The 25,000-nt window shown below is 37.8% G+C and overlaps 1 protein-coding gene across 1 annotated transcript in view; it reads right to left on the minus strand.

Moving 5' to 3' along the window:
- LOC129841974 (ankyrin-2-like) overlaps nt 1-25,000 on the minus strand; it is a 256,273-nt gene that overhangs the window by 101,885 nt on the left and 129,388 nt on the right. Inside the window, exons 15-23 of the mRNA XM_055910338.1 lie at nt 23,770-23,967; nt 23,458-23,556; nt 22,695-22,793; nt 7,691-7,888; nt 6,654-6,752; nt 6,392-6,490; nt 5,016-5,114; nt 4,450-4,548; nt 4,054-4,129 (exon numbers count right to left, since the gene is read on the minus strand). Coding sequence (XP_055766313.1) covers nt 4,054-4,129; nt 4,450-4,548; nt 5,016-5,114; nt 6,392-6,490; nt 6,654-6,752; nt 7,691-7,888; nt 22,695-22,793; nt 23,458-23,556; nt 23,770-23,967 — 1,066 coding nt within the window. The remainder of the gene's footprint in view (nt 1-4,053; nt 4,130-4,449; nt 4,549-5,015; nt 5,115-6,391; nt 6,491-6,653; nt 6,753-7,690; nt 7,889-22,694; nt 22,794-23,457; nt 23,557-23,769; nt 23,968-25,000) is intronic.

The raw sequence follows: 25,000 nt of genomic DNA on the forward strand, positions 1-25,000 counted from the left end.
ATTCTCCTCAGGCTGTTATTAATAAATATATACTGTAAAGTTTACTATAAACTCTACGCAGAAGCAAGAGTGTTGCAATATTGTCAAAGGGGGGACTCCTTGTAATACTTTCCGGGCATTTAACTTACTTTTTTAATAGCTGAATGTTTAGACACTATCATTACTTCTGCTGTCGTGGGGGCAGTGTTGTCGCTCGGTTCCTTGATCTGATCTATAGGCTATACAGGCTATTCGTCAAAGTTACCTATTTTGCATCGATAACCAAATATAATCTCAGTGACTATTCAAACCATGAACCAAACAACAGTGTAGCCTGGTAGAAATCCCCCCAGAATGTATTATAGAAGTGAGAATGTTATTCTAGAACACATAGCTATAGAATCCCCCCAGAATGTATTATAGAAGTGATGTTATTCTAGAACACATAGCTATAGAATCCCCCCAGAATGTATTATAGAAGTGATGTTATTCTAGAACACATAGCTATAGAATCCCCCCAGAATGTATTATAGAAGTGATGTTATTCTAGAACACATAGCTATATAATCCCCCCAGAATGTATTATAGAAGTGATGTTATTCTAGAACACATAGCTATAGAATCCCCCCAGAATGTATTATAGAAGTGATGTTATTCTAGAACACATAGCTATAGAATCCCCCCAGAATGTATTATAGAAGTGATGTTATTCTAGAACACATAGCTATATAATCCCCCCAGAATGTATTATAGAAGTGATGTTATTCTAGAACACATAGCTATAGAATCCCCCCAGAATGTATTATAGAAGTGATGTTATTCTAGAACACATAGCTATAGTATCCCCCCAGAATGTATTATAGAAGTGATGTTATTCTAGAACACATAGCTATAGAATCCCCCCAGAATGTATTATAGAAGTGATGTTATTCTAGAACACATAGCTATAGAATCCCCCCAGAATGTATTGTAGAAGTGATGTTATTCTAGAACACATAGCTATAGAATCCCCCCAGAATGTATTTTAGAAGTGAGAATGTTATTCTAGAACACATAGCTATAGAATCCCCCCCAGAATGTATTGTAGAAGTGATGTTATTCTAGAACACATAGCTATAGAATCCCCCCAGAATGTATTGTAGAAGTGATGTTATTCTAGAACACATAGCTATAGAATCCCCCCAGAATGTATTTTAGAAGTGATGTTATTCTAGAACACATAGCTATAGAATCCCCCCAGAATGTATTACAGAAGTGATGTTATTCTAGAACACATAGCTATAGAATCCCCCCCAGAATGTATTTTAGAAGTGAGAATGTTATTCTAGAACACATAGCTATAGAATCCCCCCAGAATGTATTTTAGAAGTGAGAATGTTATTCTAGAACACATAGCTATAGAATCCCCCCAGAATGTATTTTAGAAGTGAGAATGTTATTCTAGAACACATAGCTATAGAATCCCCCCAGAATGTATTTTAGAAGTGAGAATGTTATTCTAGAACACATAGCTATAGAATCCCCCCCAGAATGTATCATAGAAGTGATGTTATTCTAGAACACATAGCTATAGAATCCCCCCAGAATGAATTTTAGAAGTGAGAATGTTATTCTAGAACACATAGCTATAGAATCCCCCCCAGAATGTATTATAGAAGTGATGTTATTCTAGAACACATAGCTATAGAATCCCCCCAGAATGTATTATAGAAGTGATGTTATTCTAGAACACATAGCTATAGAATCCCCCCATAATGTATTATAGATGTGATCATGTTATTTTAGAACACATAGCTATAGAATCCCCATAGAATGTATTATAGAAGTGATGTTATTCTAGAACACATAGCTATAGAATCCCCCCAGAATGTATTATAGAAGTGATGTTATTCTAGAACACATAGCTATAGAATCCCCCCAGAATGTATTATAGAAGTGATGTTATTCTAGAACACATATATATAGAATCCCCCCAGAATGTATTATAGATGTGATGTTATTCTAGAACACATAGATATAGAATCCCCCCAGAATGTATTATAGATGTGATGTTATTCTAGAACACAATGCTATAGAATCCCCACAGAATGTATTATAGAAGTGATGTTATTCTAGAACACATATATATAGAATCCCCCCAGAATGTATTATAGATGTGATGTTATTCTAGAACACATAGATATAGAATCCCCCCAGAATGTATTATAGAAGTGATGTTATTCTAGAACACATATATATAGAATCCCCCCATAATGTATTATAGAAGTGATCATGTTATTCTAGAACACATAGATATAGAATCCCCCCAGAATGTATTATAGATGTGATGTTATTCTAGAACACAATGCTATAGAATCCCCACAGAATGTATTATAGAAGTGATCATGTTATTCTAGAACACATAGCTATAGAATCCCCCCAGAATGTATTATAGAAGTGATGTTATTCTAGAACACATAGATATAGAATCCCCCCAGAATGTATTATAGAAGTGAGAATGTTATTCTAGAACACATAGCTATAGAATCCCCCCAGAATGTATTATAGAAATGATCATGTTATTCTAGAACACATAGATATAGAATCCCCCCAGAATGTATTATAGAAGTGAGAATGTTATTCTAGAACACATAGCTATAGAATCCCCCCAGAATGTATTTTAGAAGTGATGTTATTCTAGAACACATATATATAGAATCCCCCCAGAATGTATTATAGAAGTGATCATGTTATTCTAGAACACATAGCTATAGAATCCCCCCAGCATGTATTATAGAAGTGATGTTATTCTAGAACACATAGATATAGAATCCCCCCAGAATGTATTATAGATGTGATGTTATTCTAGAACACAATGCTATAGAATCGCCGCAGAATGTATTATAGAAGTGATCATGTTATTCTAGAACACATAGCTATGTGCATTTTGTTCTCTGTGACATAAAAAATGATGACATTCTATATTTAGCTGATATGGGAGAGAATACATTGAAGCAGCATATCAAACCAGGATACGGTTGTAGCTTACACTGGCAACTAACAGGAATATTTACCAGGGCATAATATTGAATTATAAATGATGATTATTTAACTTGGAGATATTGCGAACTAAAAGGATAGCTTATTTTGCTTTCACAACAAATGAGAAGACAACAAGAAACCTCGAGAATCTACAGAGGTATTTTGTTTAGAATTAATAACTAGTGATTACAGGTTATTGTGAAATTATAGAACCTCTCTGTGACCAAAACATGTTCTATTAGCTGATAAGGGAATGAATACAAACTGGGATAATGTATTAGGTTACACCGACAAGTATAACAATATATTATTTTTTTAAAGACAATAAAAAAACAATACTTTTTTTTTTTTAAAGGATTATTTCACTGGCTTAATAGTACTAGCAAGGGAAGGCAACTTCCTTGTTTTCACCGGCGAGGATATCCTCTTACCAAGAGGGGGTCAAAATCCAGTGGACAGGTCAAAATCCAGTGGACAGAACTGGTAGAATTCCATCACCAGTCTCAGACTACAGTAACATGGATCTTAACGTGTTGTAATTCACCCTCCTTTGCTGTGAATTACCTGCTGCTTTCTTGAGATTTATTTCAGTTGTATTTATATATTACCTCTGTTAGGGTTCTCCTCTTGTCACGACTTCTGCCGAAGTCGGTCCCTCTCCTTGTTCGGGTCGACGTTCGGCGGTCAACGTCACCGGCCTTCTAGCCACCGCCGATCCACTTTTCATTTTCCATTTGTTTTGTCTTTGTCTTATCACACCTGGCTTCACTCACCCAAATACTTGTTTATTATTTAACCCTCTGTTCCCCATGTTTTGTTTGTGAGTGATTGTTCTTTGTACATCGGTCTGCTTTTGTGGGCTCGCTATATTGCTTTGTATTTTGTATACTTTGAGTAAAGTACATTGATTACTCCTATCTGCTGTCCTGCGCCTGACTCTCTACACCAGCTACACACAGGACCTTTACCCCTCTAAAAAAGTGTGTTTTCTGTAAAGCCTATTGTCTGTCTCAATCCCAGTATTTATTTATATGTAATCTTAAAGGAACTCACCCTCCTCATCCGACACGTCCAGTATCTCCGTCATGGTTTCCGGAACATTCATCTTGTGTTTCTCTGATGTCACCGTCTGTCAGCACCAACCAATCACGACCAGGGACAAAGGAAAAAGAGAACAAGGATTCAGCCCATTAGAACCAGAGGGTTGTAACCATAGAAATAATATCAATGATATTCTGGGTTTGTTGTTGTTGTGAAAGTGTGAAGTAATGGACGGAAACAAACTGGTACTGTTGTGACAGACAGAGAACCGTGTTGATCCCTACACACTGATCTGTCGTCAGTTTGACATTGTCCCTGCTAAATGGTTAAGGTTAGGATATGAGAAGGGGTAAGCTGATCTGTGGTTAGGGGTAACTTCTACCTGGAAGCATCACGGGGGTCACGTACCGTTGTCGTGGTGATGACCTCTTCTGTGACGACCTTCAGAGTGTCAACGACAGATATGTAACCCAGACGCCTGGCAATGGACAGAGCAGTGTTCCCATTCTGACCGAGAGAGAGAAAGAGAGAGAGAGGGGTAGAGAGAGGGGGGGATAATGAGGGAGAGAGAGTGTGAGAGAGAGGGGGGAGGGAGAGGGGGGATAATGAGGGAGAGAGAGTGTGAGAAAGCAAGTGAGAGGGGGAAAGGAGAGGGAGTGTGAGAGAGAGGGGGGAGGGAGAGAGAACGAGAGAGTGTGAAAACGCAAGAGAGGAAGAGCGAGAGAGGGAGAGTGTGAGAGAGAGAGGGGGAGGGAGAGAGAGAGAGAGAAGGAAGGAAGGAAGGAAGGAAGGAAGGAGAGAAGGGAGAGAGAGAATCAAACAATGTGTGTGTGTGTGTGTGTGTGTGTGTGTGTGTGTGTGTGTGTGTGTGTGTGTGTGTGTGTGTGTGTGTGTGTGTGTGTGTGTGTGTGTGTGTGTGTGTGTGTGTGTGTGTGTGTGTGTGTGTGTGTGTGTGTGTGTGTGTGTGTTCTTACCACAGTGGTAGTGTTGGGTGTCGCTCCGTGCTGTAACAGGACGTTGATGATGTGTGTGTGTCCCTGCTGCGCTGCCTGGTGAAGTGGTGTGTAACCGTTCTGGAGGCACAGACAGTTGAGTTTTAAATATTGACATCAAACACACATTATACATACATATTATACACACACACACATTACACACATTACACACACACACATTACACACATTACACACACTGACATAGAAAACAGAGGGAACGAGAACACGAGAGATGGGTTTTAAATATTTAAATCCTAACAGTTACCAACTGTCACTAACTGACAGTCTGCTACTGGAGCGGTACCTTACCCGTCCTAATATTAAACTCTGGTACCTTACCCGTTCTAATATTAAACTCTGGTACCATACCCATTCTAATATTCAACTCTGGTACCTTACCCGTTCTAAAATTAAACTGTGGTACCTTACAAGTTCTAATATTAAACTCTGGTAACTTACCCGTTCCAATATTAAACTCTGGTACCTTACCCGTTCCAATATTAAACTCTGGTACCTTACCCGTTTCAATACTAAACTCTGGTACCTTACCCGTTCTAATACTAAACTCTGGTACCTTACCCATTCCAGTATTAAACTCTGGTACCTTACAAGTTCTAATATTAAACTCTGGTAACTTACCCGTTCCAATATTAAACACTGGTACCTTACCCGTTCCAATATTAAACTCTGGTACCTTACCCATTCCAATATTAAACTCTGGTACCTTACCCGTTCTAATATTAAACTCTGGTACCTTCCCCGTACCAATATTAAACTCTGGTACCTTACCCATTCTAATATTAAACTCTGGTACCTTACCCGTTCTAATATTAAACTCTGGTACCTTCCCCGTACCAATATTAAACTCTGGTACCTTACCCATTCTAATATTAAACTCTGGTACCTTACCCGTTCCAATATTAAACTCTGGTACCTTACCCGTTCTAATATTACACTCTGGTATCGTACCCATTCTAATATTAAACTCTGGTACCTTACCTGTTCCAATATTAAACTCTGGTACCTTACCCGTTCTAATGTTAAACTCTGGTACCTTACCCGTTCTAATATTAAACTCTGGTACCTTACCCGTTGTAATATTAAACTCTGGTACCTTACCCATCCTAATATTAAACTCTGGTACCTTACCCGTTGTAATATTAAACTCTGGTACCTTACCCGTTCCAATATTAAACTCTGGTACCTTACCCGTTGTAATATTAAACTCTGGTACCTTACCCGTTCCAATATTAAACTCTGGTACCTTACCCGTTCTAATATTAAACTCTGGTACCTTACCCATCCTAATGTTAAACCCTGGTACCATACCCATCCTAATATTAAACTCTGGTACCTTGGTTTTGGCGTTGACACCGGCGCCCTGCTGCAAGAGGAAGTTGACCATCTTTACGTTTCCATAGTGACAGGCAACTATGAGAGGAGTGTAGCCGAGCTGAGGAAGATGAGAGAAAGATCTTAGAAAAAAGAGAGAGTGTGTGTGTGTGTGTGTGTGTGTGTGTGTGTGTGTGTGTGTGTGTGTGTGTGTGTGTGTGTGTGTGTGTGTGTGTGTGTGTGTGTGTGTGTGTGTGTGTGTGTGTGTGTGTGTGTGTGTGTACCTTGGTTTGCTGGTCCAGGTTAGCATCACGTTTGGCCAGAACTTCTGCTGCATTCACTCTGTCCTCCTGGGCCGTGAGGTGGAGGGGTGTCAGACCACTCTGAGAGATGGAGAGAGAGATACAGATACAGAGAGAGAGAAATTTAGAGAGAGGAGAGAGACAGAGATACAGAGGGAGAGATGGAGAGAGAGACAGAGTTGGAGAGAGAGATGGAGGGGGAGAGAGAGAGGGAGGGAGAGTTGGAGAAAGAGATGGAGGGGGAGAGAGAGATGGAGGGGGAGAGAGAGGGAGAGTTAGAGAGAGAGATGGAGGGTGAGAGAGAGTGGGAGTTGGAGAGAGAGATGGAGGGGGAGAGAGGGAGAGTTGGAGAGAGAGACGGAGGAAGAGAGAGAGGGAGAGTTGGAGGGAGAGAGAAGGAGAGTTGGAGAGAGAGATGGGAGGGAGAGAGAAGGAGAGTTGGAGAGAGAGATGGAGGGGGAGAGAGAGGGAGAGTTGGAGGGAGAGAGAGAAGGAGAGTTGGAGAGAGAGATGGGAGGGAGAGAGAGAAGGAGAGTTGGAGAGAGAGATAGGAGGGAGAGAGAGAAGGAGAGTTGGAGAGAGAGATGGAGGGGGAGAGAGAGGGAGAGATGAGAGGGAGAGAGAGAAGGAGAGTTGGAGAGAGAGATGGGAGAGAACGAGAGAAGGAGAGTTGGAGAGAGAGATGGGAGGGAGAGAGAGAAGGAGAGTTGGAGAGAGAGATGGGAGGGAGAGAGAGAAGGAGAGTTGGAGAGAGAGATGGGAGGGAGAGAGAGGAGAGTTGGAGAGAGATGGGAGGGAGAGAGAGAAGGAGAGTTGGAGAGAGAGATGGGAGGAAGAGCGAGATAGAGGGGGTAGAGAGAGATGGATGAGAAAGTATTGTGTATGGGAGAGAGAGATGGGAGGGAGAGAGAGAAGGAGAGTTGGAGAGAGAAGGTATTGTGTACGCCAAAGAGGGCATTTTTGGATGTGTGCAAGAACTCTGTTAAGTGTGTGTTTGTGTGAGTCTCTGTCCCCCCTACCTTAGTGGGAGTGTTGACGTGTGCCCCCTTGCCCAGCAGCAGGCTGGTCATATCACTGTGCCCCTCCTGTGAGGCCAAGTGTAGAGGGGTGACCCCCTGTTTGGTTAGGACGTTGGTCTCCGCTCCGTACTGCAGCAGAGACGAGGCGATGGACGTCTGGTTCTTCTTGGCCGCGATGTGGAGTGGGGTGTATCCGTTCTGAGAGCAAAGAGGATTATGGGTAGGAGGAATATGTCAGTGTTAATTTGAAATATCATCAGAGAAGATAGGAGTTCAGTAAATATGATATATTTTAATGGGTCCTGGTCAACAGTAGTGTTATATAGGAGATAGAATTATGGGTTAACAGTAGTGTTATATAGGAGATAGAATTATGGGTCAACAGTAGTGTTATATAGGGGATAGTATTATGGGTTAACAGTAGTGTTATATAGGAGATAGTTAACAGTAGTGTTATATTGGGGATAGTTAACAGTAGTGTTATATAGGGGATAGTATTATGGGTTAACAGTTGTGTTATATAGGGGATAGTTAACAGTAGTGTTATATAGGGGATAGTTAACAGTAGTGTTATATAGGGGATAGTTAACAGTAGTGTTATATAGGGGATAGGTAACAGTAGTGTTATATAGGGGATAGTTAACAGTAGTGTTATATAGGGGATAGTTAACAGTATTGTTATATAGGGGATAGTATTATGGGTTAACAGTAGTGTTATATAGGGGATAGTTAACAGTAGTGTTATATAGGGGATAGTTAACAGTAGTGTTATATAGGGGATAGTTAACAGTAGTGTTATATAGGGGATAGGTTAACAGTAGTGTTATATAGGGGATAGTATTATGGGTTAACAGTAGTGTTATATAGGGGATAGTATTATGGGTTAACAGTAGTGTTATATAGGAAATAGTTAACAGTAGTGTTATATAGGGGATAGTATTATGGGTTAACAGTAGTGTTATATAGGGGATAGTTAACAGTAGAGTTATATAGGGGATAGGTAACAGTAGTGTTATATAGGGGATAGTATTATGGGTTAACAGTAGTGTTATATAGGGGATAGTTAACAGTAGTGTTATATAGGGGATAGGTAACAGTAGTGTTATATAGGGGATAGGTAACAGTAGTGTTATATAGGGGATAGGTAACAGTAGTGTTATATAGGGGACAGTATTATGGGTTAACAGTAGTGTTATATAGGGGATAGTATTATGGGTTAACAGTAGTGTTATATAGGGGATAGTTAACAGTAGTGTTATATAGGGGATAGTTAACAGTAGTGTTATATAGGGGATAGGTTAACAGTAGTGTTATATAGGGGATAGTTAACAGTAGTGTTATATAGGGGATAGTTAACAGTAGTGTTATATAGGGGATAGTATTATGGGTTAACAGTAGTGTTATATAGGGGATAGTTAACAGTAGAGTTATATAGGGGATAGGTAACAGTAGTGTTATATAGGGGATAGTATTATGGGTTAACAGTAGTGTTATATAGGGGATAGTTAACAGTAGTGTTATATAGGGGATAGGTAACAGTAGTGTTATATAGGGGACAGTATTATGGGTTAACAGTAGTGTTATATAGGGGATAGTTAACAGTAGTGTTATATAGGGGATAGGTAACAGTAGTGTTATATAGGGGATAGGTAACAGTAGTGTTATATAGGGGACAGTATTATGGGTTAACAGTAGTGTTATATAGGGGATAGTTAACAGTAGTGTTATATAGGGGATAGTTAACAGTAGTGTTATATAGGGGATAGTATTATGGGTTAACAGTAGTGTTATATAGGGGATAGTTAACAGTAGTGTTATATAGGGGATAGTTAACAGTAGTGTTATATAGGGGATAGTTAACAGTAGTGTTATATAGGGGATAGTATTATGGGTCCTGGTTAACAGTAGTGTTATATAGGGGATAGTTAACAGTAGTGTTATATAGGGGATAGTTAACAGTAGTGTTATATAGGGGATAGTATTATGGGTTAACAGTAGTGTTATATAGGGGATAGTATTATGGGTCTTGGTTAACAGTAGTGTTATATAGGGGATAGTTAACAGTAGTGTTATATAGGGGATAGTTAACAGTAGTGCTATATAGGGGATAGTTAACAGTAGTGTTATATAGGGGATAGTAATATGGGTTAACAGTAGTGTTATATAGGGGATAGTATTATGGGTTAACAGTAGTGTTATATAGGGGACAGTATTATGGGTCAACAGTAGTGTTATATAGGGGACAGTATTATGGGTCCTGGTTAACAGTAGTGTTATATAGGGGATAGTATTATGGGTTAACAGTAGTGTTATATAGGGGACAGTATTATGGGTCAACAGTAGTGTTATATAGGGGATAGTATTATGGGTTAACAGTAGTGTTATATAGGGGATAGTATTATGGGTTAACAGTAGTGTTATATAGGGGATAGTTAACAGTAGTGTTATATAGGGGATAGTTAACAGTAGTGTTATATAGGGGATAGTTAACAGTAGTGTTATATAGGGGATAGTTAACAGTATTGTTATATAGGGGATAGTATTATGGGTTAACAGTAGTGTTATATAGGGGATAGGTAACAGTAGTGTTATATAGGGGATAGTATTATGGGTTAACAGTAGTGTTATATAGGGGATAGTTAACAGTAGTGTTATATAGGGGATAGTTAACAGTAGTGTTATATAGGGGATAGGTAACAGTAGTGTTATATAGGGGATAGGTAACAGTAGTGTTATATAGGGGACAGTATTATGGGTCAACAGTAGTGTTATATAGGGGATAGTATTATGGGTTAACAGTAGAGTTATATAGGGGATAGTATTATGGGTTAACAGTAGTGTTATATAGGGGACAGTATTATGGGTTAACAGTAGTGTTATATAGGGGATAGTATTATGGGATAACAGTAGTGTTATATAGGGGATAGTTAACAGTAGTGTTATATAGGGGATAGTATTATGGGTTAACAGTAGTGTTATATAGGGGATAGTATTATGGGTTAACAGTAGTGTTATATAGGGGATAGTTAACAGTAGTGTTATATAGGTGATAGTATTATGGGTTAACAGTAGTGTTATATAGGGGATAGTATTATGGGTTAACAGTAGTGTTATATAGGGGATAGTTAACAGTGGTGTTATATAGGGGATAGTATTATGGGTTAACAGTAGTGTTATATAGGGGACAGTATTATGGGTCAACAGTAGTGTTATATAGGGGATAGTATTATGGGTCAACAGTAGTGTTATATAGGGGATAGTATTATGGGTCCTGGTTAACAGTAGTGTTATATAGGGGATAGTATTTTGGGTTAACAGTAGTGTTATATAGGGGACAGTATTATGGGTCAACAGTAGTGTTATATAGGGGATAGTATTATGGGTTAACAGTAGTGTTATATAGGGGACAGTATTATGGGTCAACAGTAGTGTTATATAGGGGATAGTATTATGGGTCCTGGTTAACAGTAGTGTTATATAGGGGATAGTATTTTGGGTTAACAGTAGTGTTATATAGGGGACAGTATTATGGGTCAACAGTAGTGTTATATAGGGGATAGTATTATGGGTTAACAGTAGTGTTATATAGGGGATAGTTAACAGTAGTGTTATATAGGGGATAGTTAACAGTAGTGTTATATAGGGGATAGTTAACAGTAGTGTTATTAAGGGGATAGTTAACAGTAGTGTTATATAGGGGATAGTTAACAGTAGTGTTATATAGGGGATAGTTAACAGTAGTGTTATATAGGGGATAGTATTATGGGTTAACAGTAGTGTTATATAGGGGATAGTTAACAGTAGTGTTATATAGGGGACAGTATTATGGGTCAACAGTAGTGTTATATAGGGGATAGTTAACAGTAGTGTTATATAGGGGATAGTTAACAGTAGTGTTGTATAGGGGATAGTCAACAGTAGTGTTATATAGGGGATAGTATTATGGGTTAACAGTAGTGTTATATAGGGGATAGTTAACAGTAGTGTTATATAGGGGATAGTTAACAGTAGTGTTATATAGGGGATAGTTAACAGTAGTGTTATATAGGGGATAGTTAACAGTAGTGTTATATAGGTGATAGTTAACAGTAGTGTTATATAGGGGATAGTTAACAGTAGTGTTATATAGGGGATAGTTAACAGTAGTGTTATATAGGGGATAGTTAACAGTAGTGTTATATAGGGGATAGTTAACAGTAGTGTTATATACGGGATAGTTAACAGTAGTGTTATATAGGGGATAGTTAACAGTAGTGTTGTATAGGGGATAGTATTATGGGTTAACAGTAGAGTTATATAGGGGATAGTTAACAGTAGTGTTATATAGGGGATAGTTAACAGTAGTGTTATATAGGGGATAGTATTATGGGTTAACAGTAGTGTTATATAGGGGATAGTATTATGGGTTAACAGTAGTGTTATATAGGGGATAGTATTATGGGTTAACAGTAGTGTTATATAGGGGATAGTATTATGGGTTAACAGTAGTGTTATATAGGGGATAGTTAACAGTAGTGTTATATTGGGGATAGTTAACAGTAGTGTTATATAGGGGATAGGTAACAGTAGTGTTATATAGGGGATAGTATTATGGGTTAACAGTAGTGTTATATAGGGGATAGTTAACAGTAGTGTTATATAGGGGATAGTTAACAGTAGTGTTATATAGGGGATAGTATTATGGGTTAACAGTAGTGTTATATAGGGGATAGTTAACAGTAGTGTTATATAGGGGATAGTTAACAGTAGTGTTATATAGGGGATAGTTAACAGTAGTGTTATATAGGGGATAGATAACAGTAGTGTTATATAGGGGATAGTTAACAGTAGTGTTATATAGGGGATAGTATTATGGGTTAACAGTAGAGTTATATAGGGGATAGGTAACAGTAGTGTTATATAGGGGATAGTATTATGGGTTAACAGTAGTGTTATATAGGGGATAGTTAACAGTAGTGTTATATAGGGGATAGTATTATGGGTTAACAGTAGTGTTATATAGGGGATAGTTAACAGTAGTGTTATATAGGGGATAGTATTATGGGTTAACAGTAGTGTTATATAGGGGATAGTTAACAGTAGTGTTATATAGGGGATAGTTAACAGTAGTGTTATATAGGGGATAGTATTATGGGTTAACAGTAGTGTTATATAGGGGATAGTTAACAGTAGTGTTATATAGGGGATAGTTAACAGTAGTGGTATATAGGGGATAGTTAACAGTAGTGTTATATAGGGGATAGTATTATGGGTTAACAGTAGTGTTATATAGGGGATAGTTAACAGTAGTGTTATATAGGGGATAGTATTATGGGTTAACAGTAGTGTTATATAGGGGATAGTTAACAGTAGTGTTATATAGGTGATAGTATTATGGGTTAACAGTAGTGTTATATAGGGGATAGTATTATGGGTTAACAGTAGTGTTATATAGGGGATAGTTAACAGTAGTGTTATATAGGGGATAGTATTATGGGTGAACAGTAGTGTTATATAGGGGACAGTATTATGGGTCAACAGTAGTGTTATATAGGGGATAGTATTATGGGTCCTGGTTAACAGTAGTGTTATATAGAGGATAGTATTTTGGGTTAACAGTAGTGTTATATAGGGGATAGTATTATGGGTTAACAGTAGTGTTATATAGGGGATAGTATTATGGGTTAACAGTAGTGTTATATAGGTGATAGTATTATGGGTTAACAGTAGTGTTATATAGGGGACAGTATTATGGGTTAACAGTAGTGTTATACAGGGGACAGTATTATGGGTCAACAGTAGTGTTATATAGGGGATAGTATTATGGATTAACAGTAGTGTTATATAGGGGATAGTATTATGGGTTAACAGTAGTGTTATATAGGGGACAGTATTATGGGTCAACAGTAGTGTTATATAGGGGATAGTATTATGGGTCCTGGTTAACAGTAGTGTTATATAGGGGATAGTATTTTGGGTTAACAGTAGTGTTATATAGGTGATAGTATTATGGGTTAACAGTAGTGTTATATAGGGGACAGTATTATGGGTTAACAGTAGTGTTATATAGGGGACAGTATTATGGGTCAACAGTAGTGTTATATAGGGGATAGTATTATGGGTTAACAGTAGTGTTATATAGGGGATAGTATTATGGGTTAACAGTAGTGTTATATAGGGGATAGTTAACAGTAGTGTTATATAGGGGATATTTAACAGTAGTGTTATATAGGGGATAGTTAACAGTAGTGTTATATAGGGGATAGTTAACAGTAGTGTTATATAGGGGATAGTTAACAGTAGTGTTATATAGGGGATAGTTAACAGTAGTGTTATATAGGGGATAGTTAACAGTAGTGTTATATAGGGGACAGTATTATGGGTCAACAGTAGTGTTATATAGGGGATAGTATTATGGGTAAACAGTCGTGTTATATAGGGGATAGTTAACAGTAGTGTTATATAGGGGATAGTTAACAGTAGTGTTATATAGGGGATAGTCAACAGTAGTGTTATATAGGGGATAGTATTATGGGTTAACAGTAGTGTTATATAGGGGATAGTTAACAGTAGTGTTATATAGGGGATAGTTAACAGTAGTGTTATATAGGGGATAGTTAACAGTAGTGTTATATAGGGGATAGTTAACAGTAGTGTTATATAGGGGATAGTTAACAGTAGTGTTATATAGGGGATAGTATTATGGGTTAACAGTAGTGTTATATAGGGGATAGTTAACAGTAGTGGTATATAGGGGATAGTATTATGGGTTAACAGTAGTGTTATATAGGGGATAGTTAACAGTAGTGTTATATAGGGGATAGTTAACAGTAGTGTTATATAGGGGATAGTATTATGGGTTAACAGTAGTGTTATATAGGGGATAGTTAACAGTAGTGGTATATAGGGGATAGTATTATGGGTTAACAGTAGTGTTATATAGGGGATAGTTAACAGTAGTATTATATAGGGGATAGTTAACAGTAGTGTTATATAGGGGATAGTCAACAGTAGTGTTATATAGGGGATAGTATTATGGGTTAACAGTAGTGTTATATAGGGGATAGTTAACAGTAGTGTTATATAGGGGACAGTATTATGGGTTAACAGTAGTGTTATATAGGGGATAGTATTATGGGTTAACAGTAGTGTTATATAGGGGATAGTATTATGGGTTAACAGTAGTGTTATATAGGGGATAGTATTATGGGTTAACAGTAGTGTTATATAGGGGATAGTTAACAGTAGTGTTATACAGGGGATAGTTAACAGTAGTGTTATATAGGGGATAGTTAACAGTAGTGTTATATAGGGGATAGTAGTATGGGTTAACAGTAGTGTTATATAGGGGATAGTTAACAGTAGTGTTATATAGGGGATAGTATTATGGGTTAACAGTAGTGTTATATAGGGGATAGTTAACAGTAGTGTTATATAGGGGATAGTATTATGGGTTAACAGTAGTGTTATATAGGGGATAGTTAACAGTAGTGTTATATAGGAGATAGGTAACAGTAGTGTTATATAGGGGATAGTATCATGGGTTAACAGTAGTGTTATATAGGGGATAGTGACATGGGTTAACAGTAGTGTTATATAGGGGATAGTATTATGGGTTAACAGTAGTGTTATATAGGGGATAGTTAACAGTAGTGTTATATAGGGGATAGTATTATGGGTTAACAGTAGTGTTATATAGGGGATAGTATTATGGGTTAACAGTAGTGTTATACAGGGGACAGTATTATGGGTCAACAGTAGTGTTATATAGGGGATAGTATTATGGATTAACAGTAGTGTTATATAGGGGATAGTATTATGGGTTAACAGTAGTGTTATATAGGGGACAGTATTATGGGTCAACAGTAGTGTTATATAGGGGATAGTATTATGGGTCCTGGTTAACAGTAGTGTTATATAGGGGATAGTATTTTGGGTTAACAGTAGTGTTATATAGGTGATAGTATTATGGGTTAACAGTAGTGTTATATAGGGGACAGTATTATGGGTTAACAGTAGTGTTATATAGGGGACAGTATTATGGGTCAACAGTAGTGTTATATAGGGGATAGTATTATGGGTTAACAGTAGTGTTATATAGGGGATAGTATTATGGGTTAACAGTAGTGTTATATAGGGGATAGTTAACAGTAGTGTTATATGGGGGATAGTTAACAGTAGTGTTATATAGGGGATAGTTAACAGTAGTGTTATATAGGGGATAGTTAACAGTAGTGTTATATAGGGGATAGTTAACAGTAGTGTTATATAGGGGATAGTTAACAGTAGTGTTATATAGGGGACAGTATTATGGGTCAACAGTAGTGTTATATAGGGGATAGTATTATGGGTAAACAGTAGTGTTATATAGGGGATAGTTAACAGTAGTGTTATATAGGGGATAGTTAACAGTAGTGTTATATAGGGGATAGTCAACAGTAGTGTTATATAGGGGATTGTATTATGGGTTAACAGTAGTGTTATATAGGGGATAGTTAACAGTAGTGTTATATAGGGGATAGTTAACAGTAGTGTTATATAGGGGATAGTTAACAGTAGTGTTATATAGGGGATAGTTAACAGTAGTGTTATATAGGGGATAGTTAACAGTAGTGTTATATAGGGGATAGTATTATGGGTTAACAGTAGTGTTATATAGGGGATAGTTAACAGTAGTGGTATATAGGGGATAGTATTATGGGTTAACAGTAGTGTTATATAGGGGATAGTTAACAGTAGTGTTATATAGGGGATAGTTAACAGTAGTGTTATATAGGGGATAGTCAACAGTAGTGTTATATAGGGGATAGTATTATGGGTTAACAGTAGTGTTATATAGGGGATAGTTAACAGTAGTGTTATATAGGGGACAGTATTATGGGTTAACAGTAGTGTTATATAGGGGATAGTATCATGGGTTAACAGTAGTGTTATATAGGGGATAGTATTATGGGTTAACAGTAGTGTTATATAGGGGATAGTTAACAGTAGTGTTATATAGGGGATAGTTAACAGTAGTGTTATATAGGGGATAGTTAACAGTAGTGTTATATAGGGGATAGTAGTATGGGTTAACAGTAGTGTTATATAGGGGATAGTTAACAGTAGTGTTATATAGGGGATAGTATTATGGGTTAACAGTAGTGTTATATAGGGGATAGTTAACAGTAGTGTTATATAGGGGATAGTATTATGGGTTAACAGTAGTGTTATATAGGGGATAGTTAACAGTAGTGTTATATAGGAGATAGGTAACAGTAGTGTTATATAGGGGATAGTATCATGGGTTAACAGTAGTGTTATATAGGGGATAGTGACATGGGTTAACAGTAGTGTTATATAGGGGATAGTATTATGGGTTAACAGTAGTGTTATATAGGGGATAGTTAACAGTAGTGTTATATAGGGGATAGTATTATGGGTTAACAGTAGTGTTATATAGGGGATAGTATTATGGGTTAACAGTAGTGTTATATAGGGGATAGTATTATGGGTTAACAGTAGTGTTATATAGGGGATAGTTAACAGTAGTATTATATAGGGAATAGTATTATGGGTTAACAGTAGTGTTATATAGGGGATAGTTAACAGTAGTGTTATATAGGAGATAGTTAACAGTAGTGTTATATAGGGGATAGTATCATGGGTTAACATTAGTGTTATATAGGGGATAGTATTATGGGTTAACAGTAGAGTTATATTGGGGATAGTATTATGGGTTAACAGTAGTGTTATATAGGGGATAGTTAACAGTAGTGTTATATAGGGGATAGTTAACAGTAGTGTTGTATAGGGGATAGTATTATGGGTTAACAGTAGAGTTATATAGGGGATAGTTAACAGTAGTGTTATATAGGGGATAGTTAACAGTAGTGTTATATAGGGGATAGTATTATGGGTTAACAGTAGTGTTATATAGGGGATAGTATTATGGGTTAACAGTAGTGTTATATAGGGAATAGTATTATGGGTTAACAGTAGTGTTATATAGGGGATAGATAACAGTAGTGTTATATAGGGGATAGTTAACAGTAGTGTTATATAGGGGATAGTATTATGGGTTAACAGTAGTGTTATATAGGGGATAGTTAACAGTAGTGTTATATAGGGGATAGTTAACAGTAGTGTCATATAGGGGATAGTTAACAGTAGTGTTATATAGGGGATAGTATTATGGGTTAACAGTAGTGTTATATAGGGGATAGTATTATGGGTTAACAGTAGTGTTATATAGGGGATAGTTAACAGTAGTGTTATATAGGTGATAGTATTATGGGTTAACAGTAGTGTTATATAGGGGATAGTATTATGGGTTAACAGTAGTGTTATATAGGGGATAGTTAACAGTAGTGTTATATAGGGGATAGTATTATGGGTTAACAGTAGTGTTATATAGGGGACAGTATTATGGGTCAACAGTAGTGTTATATAGGGGATAGTATTATGGGTCCTGGTTAACAGTAGTGTTATATAGGGGATAGTATTTTGGGTTAACAGTAGTGTTATATAGGGGACAGTATTATGGGTCAACAGTAGTGTTATATAGGGGATAGTATTATGGGTTAACAGTAGTGTTATATAGGGGATAGTATTATGGGTTAACAGTAGTGTTATATAGCGGATAGTTAACAGTAGTGTTATATAGGGGATAGTTAACAGTAGTGTTATATAGGGGATAGTAGTATGGGTTAACAGTAGTGTTATATAGGGGATAGTATTATGGGTTAACAGTAGTGTTATATAGGGGATAGTATTATGGGTTAACAGTAGTGTTATATAGGGGATAGTTAACAGTAGTGTTATATAGGGGATAGTTAACAGTAGTGTTATATAGGGGATAGTTAACAGTAGTGTTATATAGGGGATAGTTAACAGTAGTGTTATATAGGGGATAGTTAACAGTAGTGTTATATAGGGGATAGTTAACAGTAGTGTTATATAGGGGATAGAAACAGTAGTGTTATATAGGGGATAGTTAACAGTAGTGTTATATAGGGGACAGTATTATGGGTCAACAGTAGTGTTATATAGGGGATAGTTAACAGTAGTGTTATATAGGGGATAGTTAACAGTAGTGTTATATAGGGGATAGTCAACAGTAGTGATATACAGGGGATAGTATTATGGGTTAACAGTAGTGTTATATGGGGGATAGTTAACAGTAGTGTTATATAGGGGATAGTATTATGGGTCAACAGTAGTGTTATATAGGGGATAGTATTATGGGTTAACAGTAGTGTTATATAGGGGAAAGTTAACAGTAGTGTTATATAGGGGATAGTTAACAGTAGTGTTATATAGGGGATAGTTAACAGTAGTGTTATATAGGGGATAGTTAACAGTAGTGTTATATAGGGGATAGTATTATGGGTTAACAGTAGTGTTATATAGGGGATAGTTAACAGTAGTGTTATATAGGGGATAGTTAACAGTAGTGTTATATAGGGGATAGTTAACAGTAGTGTTATATAGGGGGTAGTTAACAGTAGGGTTATATAGGGGATAGTTAACAGTAGTGTTATATAGGGGATAGTTAACAGTAGTGTTGTATAGGGGATAGTATTATGGGTTAACAGTAGAGTTATATAGGGGATAGTTAACAGTAGTGTTATATAGGGGATAGTTAACAGTAGTGTTATATAGGGGATAGTATTATGGGTTAACAGTAGTGTTATATAGGGGATAGTATTATGGGTTAACAGTAGTGTTATATAGGGGATAGTTAACAGTAGTGTTATATAGGGGATAGGTAACAGTAGTGTTATATAGGGGATAGTATTATGGGTTAACAGTAGTGTTATATAGGGGATAGTTAACAGTAGTGTTATATAGGGGATAGTATTATGGGTTAACAGTAGTGTTATATAGGGGATATTATTATGGGTTGACAGTAGTGTTATATAAGGGATAGTATTATGGGTTAACAGTAGTGTTATATAGGGGATAGTATTATGGGTTAACAGTAGTATTATATAGGGGTTAGTTAACAATAGTATTATATAGGGGATAGTATTATGGGTTAACAGTAGTGTTATATAGGGGATAGTTAACAGTAGTGTCATATAGGGGATAGTATTATGGGTTAACAGTAGTGTTATATAGGGGATAGTTAACAGTAGTGTTATATAGGTGATAGTATTATGGGTTAACAGTAGTGTTATATAGGGGATAGTATTATGGGTTAACAGTAGTGTTATATAGGGGATAGTTAACAGTAGTGTTATATAGGGGATAGTATTATGGGTTAACAGTAGTGTTATATAGGGGACAGTATTACGGGTCAACAGTAGTGTTATATAGGGGATAGTATTATGGGTCCTGGTTAACAGTAGTGTTATATAGGGGATAGTATTATGGGTTAACAGTAGTGTTATATAGGGGACAGTATTACGGGTCAACAGTAGTGTTATATAGGGGATAGTATTATGGGTCCTGGTTAACAGTAGTGTTATATAGGGGACAGTATTTTGGGTTAACAGTAGTGTTATATAGGTGATAGTATTATGGGTTAACAGTAGTGTTATATAGGGGACAGTATTATGGGTTAACAGTAGTGTTATATAGGGGACAGTATTATGGGTCAACAGTAGTGTTATATAGGGGATAGTATTATGGGTTACAGTAGTGTTATATAGGGGATAGTATTATGGGTTAACAGTAGTGTTATATAGGGGACAGTATTATGGGTCAACAGTAGTGTTATATAGGGGATAGTATTATGGGTCCTGGTTAACAGTAGTGTTATATAGGGGATAGTATTTTGGGTTAACAGTAGTGTTATATAGGTGATAGTATTATGGGTTAACAGTAGTGTTATATAGGGGACAGTATTATGGGTTAACAGTAGTGTTATATAGGGGACAGTATTATGGGTCAACAGTAGTGTTATATAGGGGACAGTATTATGGGTCAACAGTAGTGTTATATATGGGATAGTATTATGGGTTAACAGTAGTGTTATATAGGGGAGTAGTTAACAGCAGTGTTATATAGGGGATAGTATTATGGGTTAACAGTAGTGTTATATAGGGGATAATTAACAGTAGTGTTATATAGGAGATAGGTAACAGTAGTGTTATATAGGGGATAGTATCATGGGTTAACAGTAGTGTTATATAGGGGATAGTGACATGGGTTAACAGTAGTGTTATATAGGTGATAGTATTATGGGTTAACAGTAGTGTTATATAGGGGATAGTTAACAGTAGTGTTATATAGGGGATAGTATTATGGGTTAACAGTAGTGTTATATAGGGGATAGTATTATGGTTTAACAGTAGTGTTATATAGGGGATAGTATTATGGGTTAACAGTAGTGTTATATAGGGGATAGTTAACAGTAGTATTATATAGGGGATAGTATTATGGGTTAACAGTAGTGTTATATAGGGGATAGTTAACAGTAGTGTTATATAGGAGATAGTTAACAGTAGTGTTATATAGGAGATAGTTAACAGTAGTGTTATATAGGGGATAGTATCATGGGTTAACAGTAGTGTTATATAGGGGATAGTATCATGGGTTAACAGTAGTGTTATATAGGGGATAGTTAACAGTAGTGTTATATAGGGGATAGTTAACAGTAGTGTTATATAGGGGATAGTTAACAGTAGTGTTATATAGGGGACAGTATTATGGGTTAACAGTAGTGTTATATAGGGGATAGTTAACAGTAGTGTTATATAGGGGATAGTATTATGGGTTAACAGTAGTGTTATATAGGGGATAGTATTATGGGTTAACAGTAGTGTTATATAGGGGATAGTATTATGGGTTAACAGTAGTGTTATATAGGGGATAGTTAACAGTAGTGTTATATAGGGGATAGTATTATGGGTTAACAGTAGTGTTATATAGGGGATAGTATTATGGGTTAACAGTAGTGTTATATAGGGGATAGTTAACAGTAGTGTTATATAGGGGATAGTATTATGGGTCAACAGTAGTGTTGTATAGGGGATAGTATTATGGGTTAACAGTAGTGTTATATAGGGGAGAGTTAACAGTAGAGTTATATAGGGGATAGTATTATGGGTTAACAGTAGTGTTATATAGGGGATAGTTAACAGTAGTGTTATATAGGGGATAGTTAACAGTAGTGTTATATAGGGGATAGTATTATGGGTTAACAGTAGTGTTATATAGGGGACAGTATTATGGGTTAACAGTAGTGTTATATAGGGGATAGTTAACAGTAGTGTTATATAGGGGATAGTATTATGGGTTAACAGTAGTGTTATATAGGGGACAGTTAACAGTAGTGTTATATAGGGGATAGTTAACAGTAGTGTTATATAGGGGATAGTATTATAGGTTAACAGTAGTGTTATATAGGGGATAGTATTATGGGTTAACAGTAGTGTTATATAGGGGATAGTTAACAGTAGTGTTATATAGGGGATAGTTAACAGTAGTGTTATATAGGGGATAGTTAACAGTAGTGTTATATAGGGGATAGTATTATAGGTTAACAGTAGTGTTATATAGGGGATAGTATTATGGGTTAACAGTAGTGTTATATAGGGGATAGTTAACAGTAGTGTTATATAGGGGATAGTATTATGGGTTAACAGTAGTGTTATATAGGGGACATGTTGCCAGTTCATCCACGGACGTAGTTGAAATAGTTCTGTAATGATGTGTAATAGAGTGAAACAGGGAGGTTCTATCTGAACTTGGTCAAAAATAAACATTTGTTTTAGTCTTCTTCCACAAAAGGTTTTTAATAGTTTTCCGTATAAAAACGTCCCCACTGAACAGGACCCAGAGTGGACCCGGGACCCACTGAACAGGACCCAGAGTGGACCCGGGACCCGGGACCCACTGAACAGGACCCAGAGTGGACCCGGGACCCACTGAACAGGACCCAGAGTGGACCCGGGACCCGGGACCCACTGAACAGGACCCAGAGTGCAACAAGCAGGTACTATCTAAACATGTCCGTTAAAAAAAAACCAAGTTGTTATTTTCCATGGTGAAACATTTGAAAGTCTTTCCCCTTCCAGGGTTTGTGTTGTTTTCTCACCTTGGCGGTGGCGTGGGGCGACGCCCCTTTGTCCAGCAGCAGCAGCGCCACCTGCTGGTTGTCATAGTGAGCTGCAACGTGCAGCGGAGTCAGACCGTTCTGGAGGAGAGATACACTTCATTACTCATCCCTTCATCTCCCTCTCTCTTTTTCTCTCTCTAGCTATTCTGTCTTCCCTCTACTTCTCTGTGTCATCTCTCTCCTTCTTCTCTCTCTAGCTATTCTGTCTTCTCTCTCCTTCTCTGTGTCATCTCTCCCTCTCTTCTTCTCTCTCTAGCTATTCTGTCTTCTCTCTCCTTCTCTGTGTCATCTCTCCCTCTCTTTTTCTCTCTCTAGCTATTCTGTCTTCCCTCTCTCCTTCTCTGTGTCATCTCTCCCTCTCTTTTTCTCTCTCTAGCTATTCTGTCTTCCCTCTCTCCTTCTCTGTGTCATCTCTCCCTCTCTTTTTCTCTCTCTACCTATTCTGTCTTCCCTCTCTCCTTCTATAATCGATTTCTATGCTAACACTAATTATAGTTATTGTATTTCTGTGATGACAATAGTTATAGTTATTGTATTTCTGTCTTAACACCAGTTATAGTTATTGTATTTCTGTAGTAACACCAGTTCTACTTGCTGTATTTCTGTGATAACACCAATTCTACTTTCTGTATTTCTGTAAGAAGACCACTTCTACTTGCTGTATTTCTGTAATAACACCACTTCTACTTGCTGTATTTCTGTAATAACACCAGTTCTAGTTGCTGTGTGTCTATGATAATACCTTGCCGGCGTCGTCAGGCAGAGCTTTGCGCTGCAGGAGGAGTTTTGCCACCTCCAGGCTTCCATACTTGGCTGATACATGGAGAGGAGTGAATCCTTTCTGTTAGGGGGGAAGATACATGTAGAGGAGGCAGATACAGCTCTGTGTGAGTATATCTATATATATAGTTATGTCTCTGTGTGTGTGTGTGTGTGTGTGTGTGTGTGTGTGTGTGTGTGTGTGTGTGTGTGTGTGTGTGTGTGTGTGTGTGTGTGTGTGTGTGTGTGTGTGTGTGTGTGTGTGTGTGTGTGTGTGTGTGTGTGTATATCCTACCTTGGTAGCCAGTGAGTGTGAAGCCCCAGCCTCCAACAACACAGCGGTGGTCTCTACCTGTCCCTCCCTGGCAGCGATGTGTAGAGGACTGTATCCATTAGTGGTGGAGGCGTCAGGATGAGCCATGTGCTGCAATAACAGCTGGACGATCTCTGTCTTCCCCAGACGGGACGCGATGTGGAGCGGCGTCTGGTCCTCCTACAGGGATGGGACTGAAGGCTTTAGGGTGCTGGCCCAGCTCGGCTGGTTAACCACCATGTACACTAGCCCGGGTGACGTTCTGATGCCATGCCATGTTAGAAAATAAAAAATGTCACTAGCCATCGGGATAGTTTGGCAAATGTTCAACTAGCCGGTCTAAAATTGACTGGTCTCCGACTAGTGGGCTAAGATTAATTTAATTCCCTAGTTATAAACATAATGTTTCACCTGTAGATGGCGCCAAATGTCAACTACACACCAGTAGTAATGAAGGAATAAAAATCCACAAGAGAAATAAAATATCATTTGAATGAGGCACGGAGCAGCAAAGTAGCTTTTAACTGCAGTCTGTCTGGCCAGTTGTTACTGTGACTGGTCTGTCTGGCCAGTTGTTACTGTGACTGGTCTGTCTGGCCAGTTGTTACAGTGACTGGTCTGTCTGGCCAGTTGTTACTGTGACTGGTCTGTCTGGCCAGTTGTTACTGTGACTGGTCTGTCTGGCCAGTTGTTACTGTGACTGGTCTGTCTGGCCAGTTGTTACTGTGACTGGTCTGTCTGGCCAGTTGTTACTGTGACTGGTCTGTCTGGCCAGTTGTTACTGTGACTGGTCTGTCTGGCCAGTTGTTACAGTGACTGGTCTGTCTGGCCAGTTGTTGCTGTGACTGGTCTGTCTGGCCAGTTGTTACAGTGACTGGTCTGTCTGGCCAGTTGTTACTGTGACTGGTCTGTCTGGCCAGTTGTTACAGTGACTGGTCTGTCTGGCCAGTTGTTACTGTGACTGGTCTGTCTGGTCAGTTGTTACTGTGACTGGTCTGTCTGGTCAGTTGTTACTGTGACTGGTCTGTCTGGCCAGTTGTTACTGTGACTGGTCTGGTCAGTTGTTACTGTGACTGGTCTGTCTGGCCAGTTGTTACTGTGACTGGTCTGTCTGGCCAGTTGTTACTGTGACTGGTCTGTCTGGCCAGTTGTTACTGTGACTGGTCTGTCTGGCCAGTTGTTACAGTGACTGGTCTGTCTGGCCAGTTGTTAC

The sequence above is a fragment of the Salvelinus fontinalis genome, unplaced genomic scaffold (genome assembly GCF_029448725.1).
Source record: "Salvelinus fontinalis isolate EN_2023a unplaced genomic scaffold, ASM2944872v1 scaffold_0005, whole genome shotgun sequence".
Taxonomy (NCBI): domain Eukaryota; kingdom Metazoa; phylum Chordata; class Actinopteri; order Salmoniformes; family Salmonidae; genus Salvelinus; species Salvelinus fontinalis.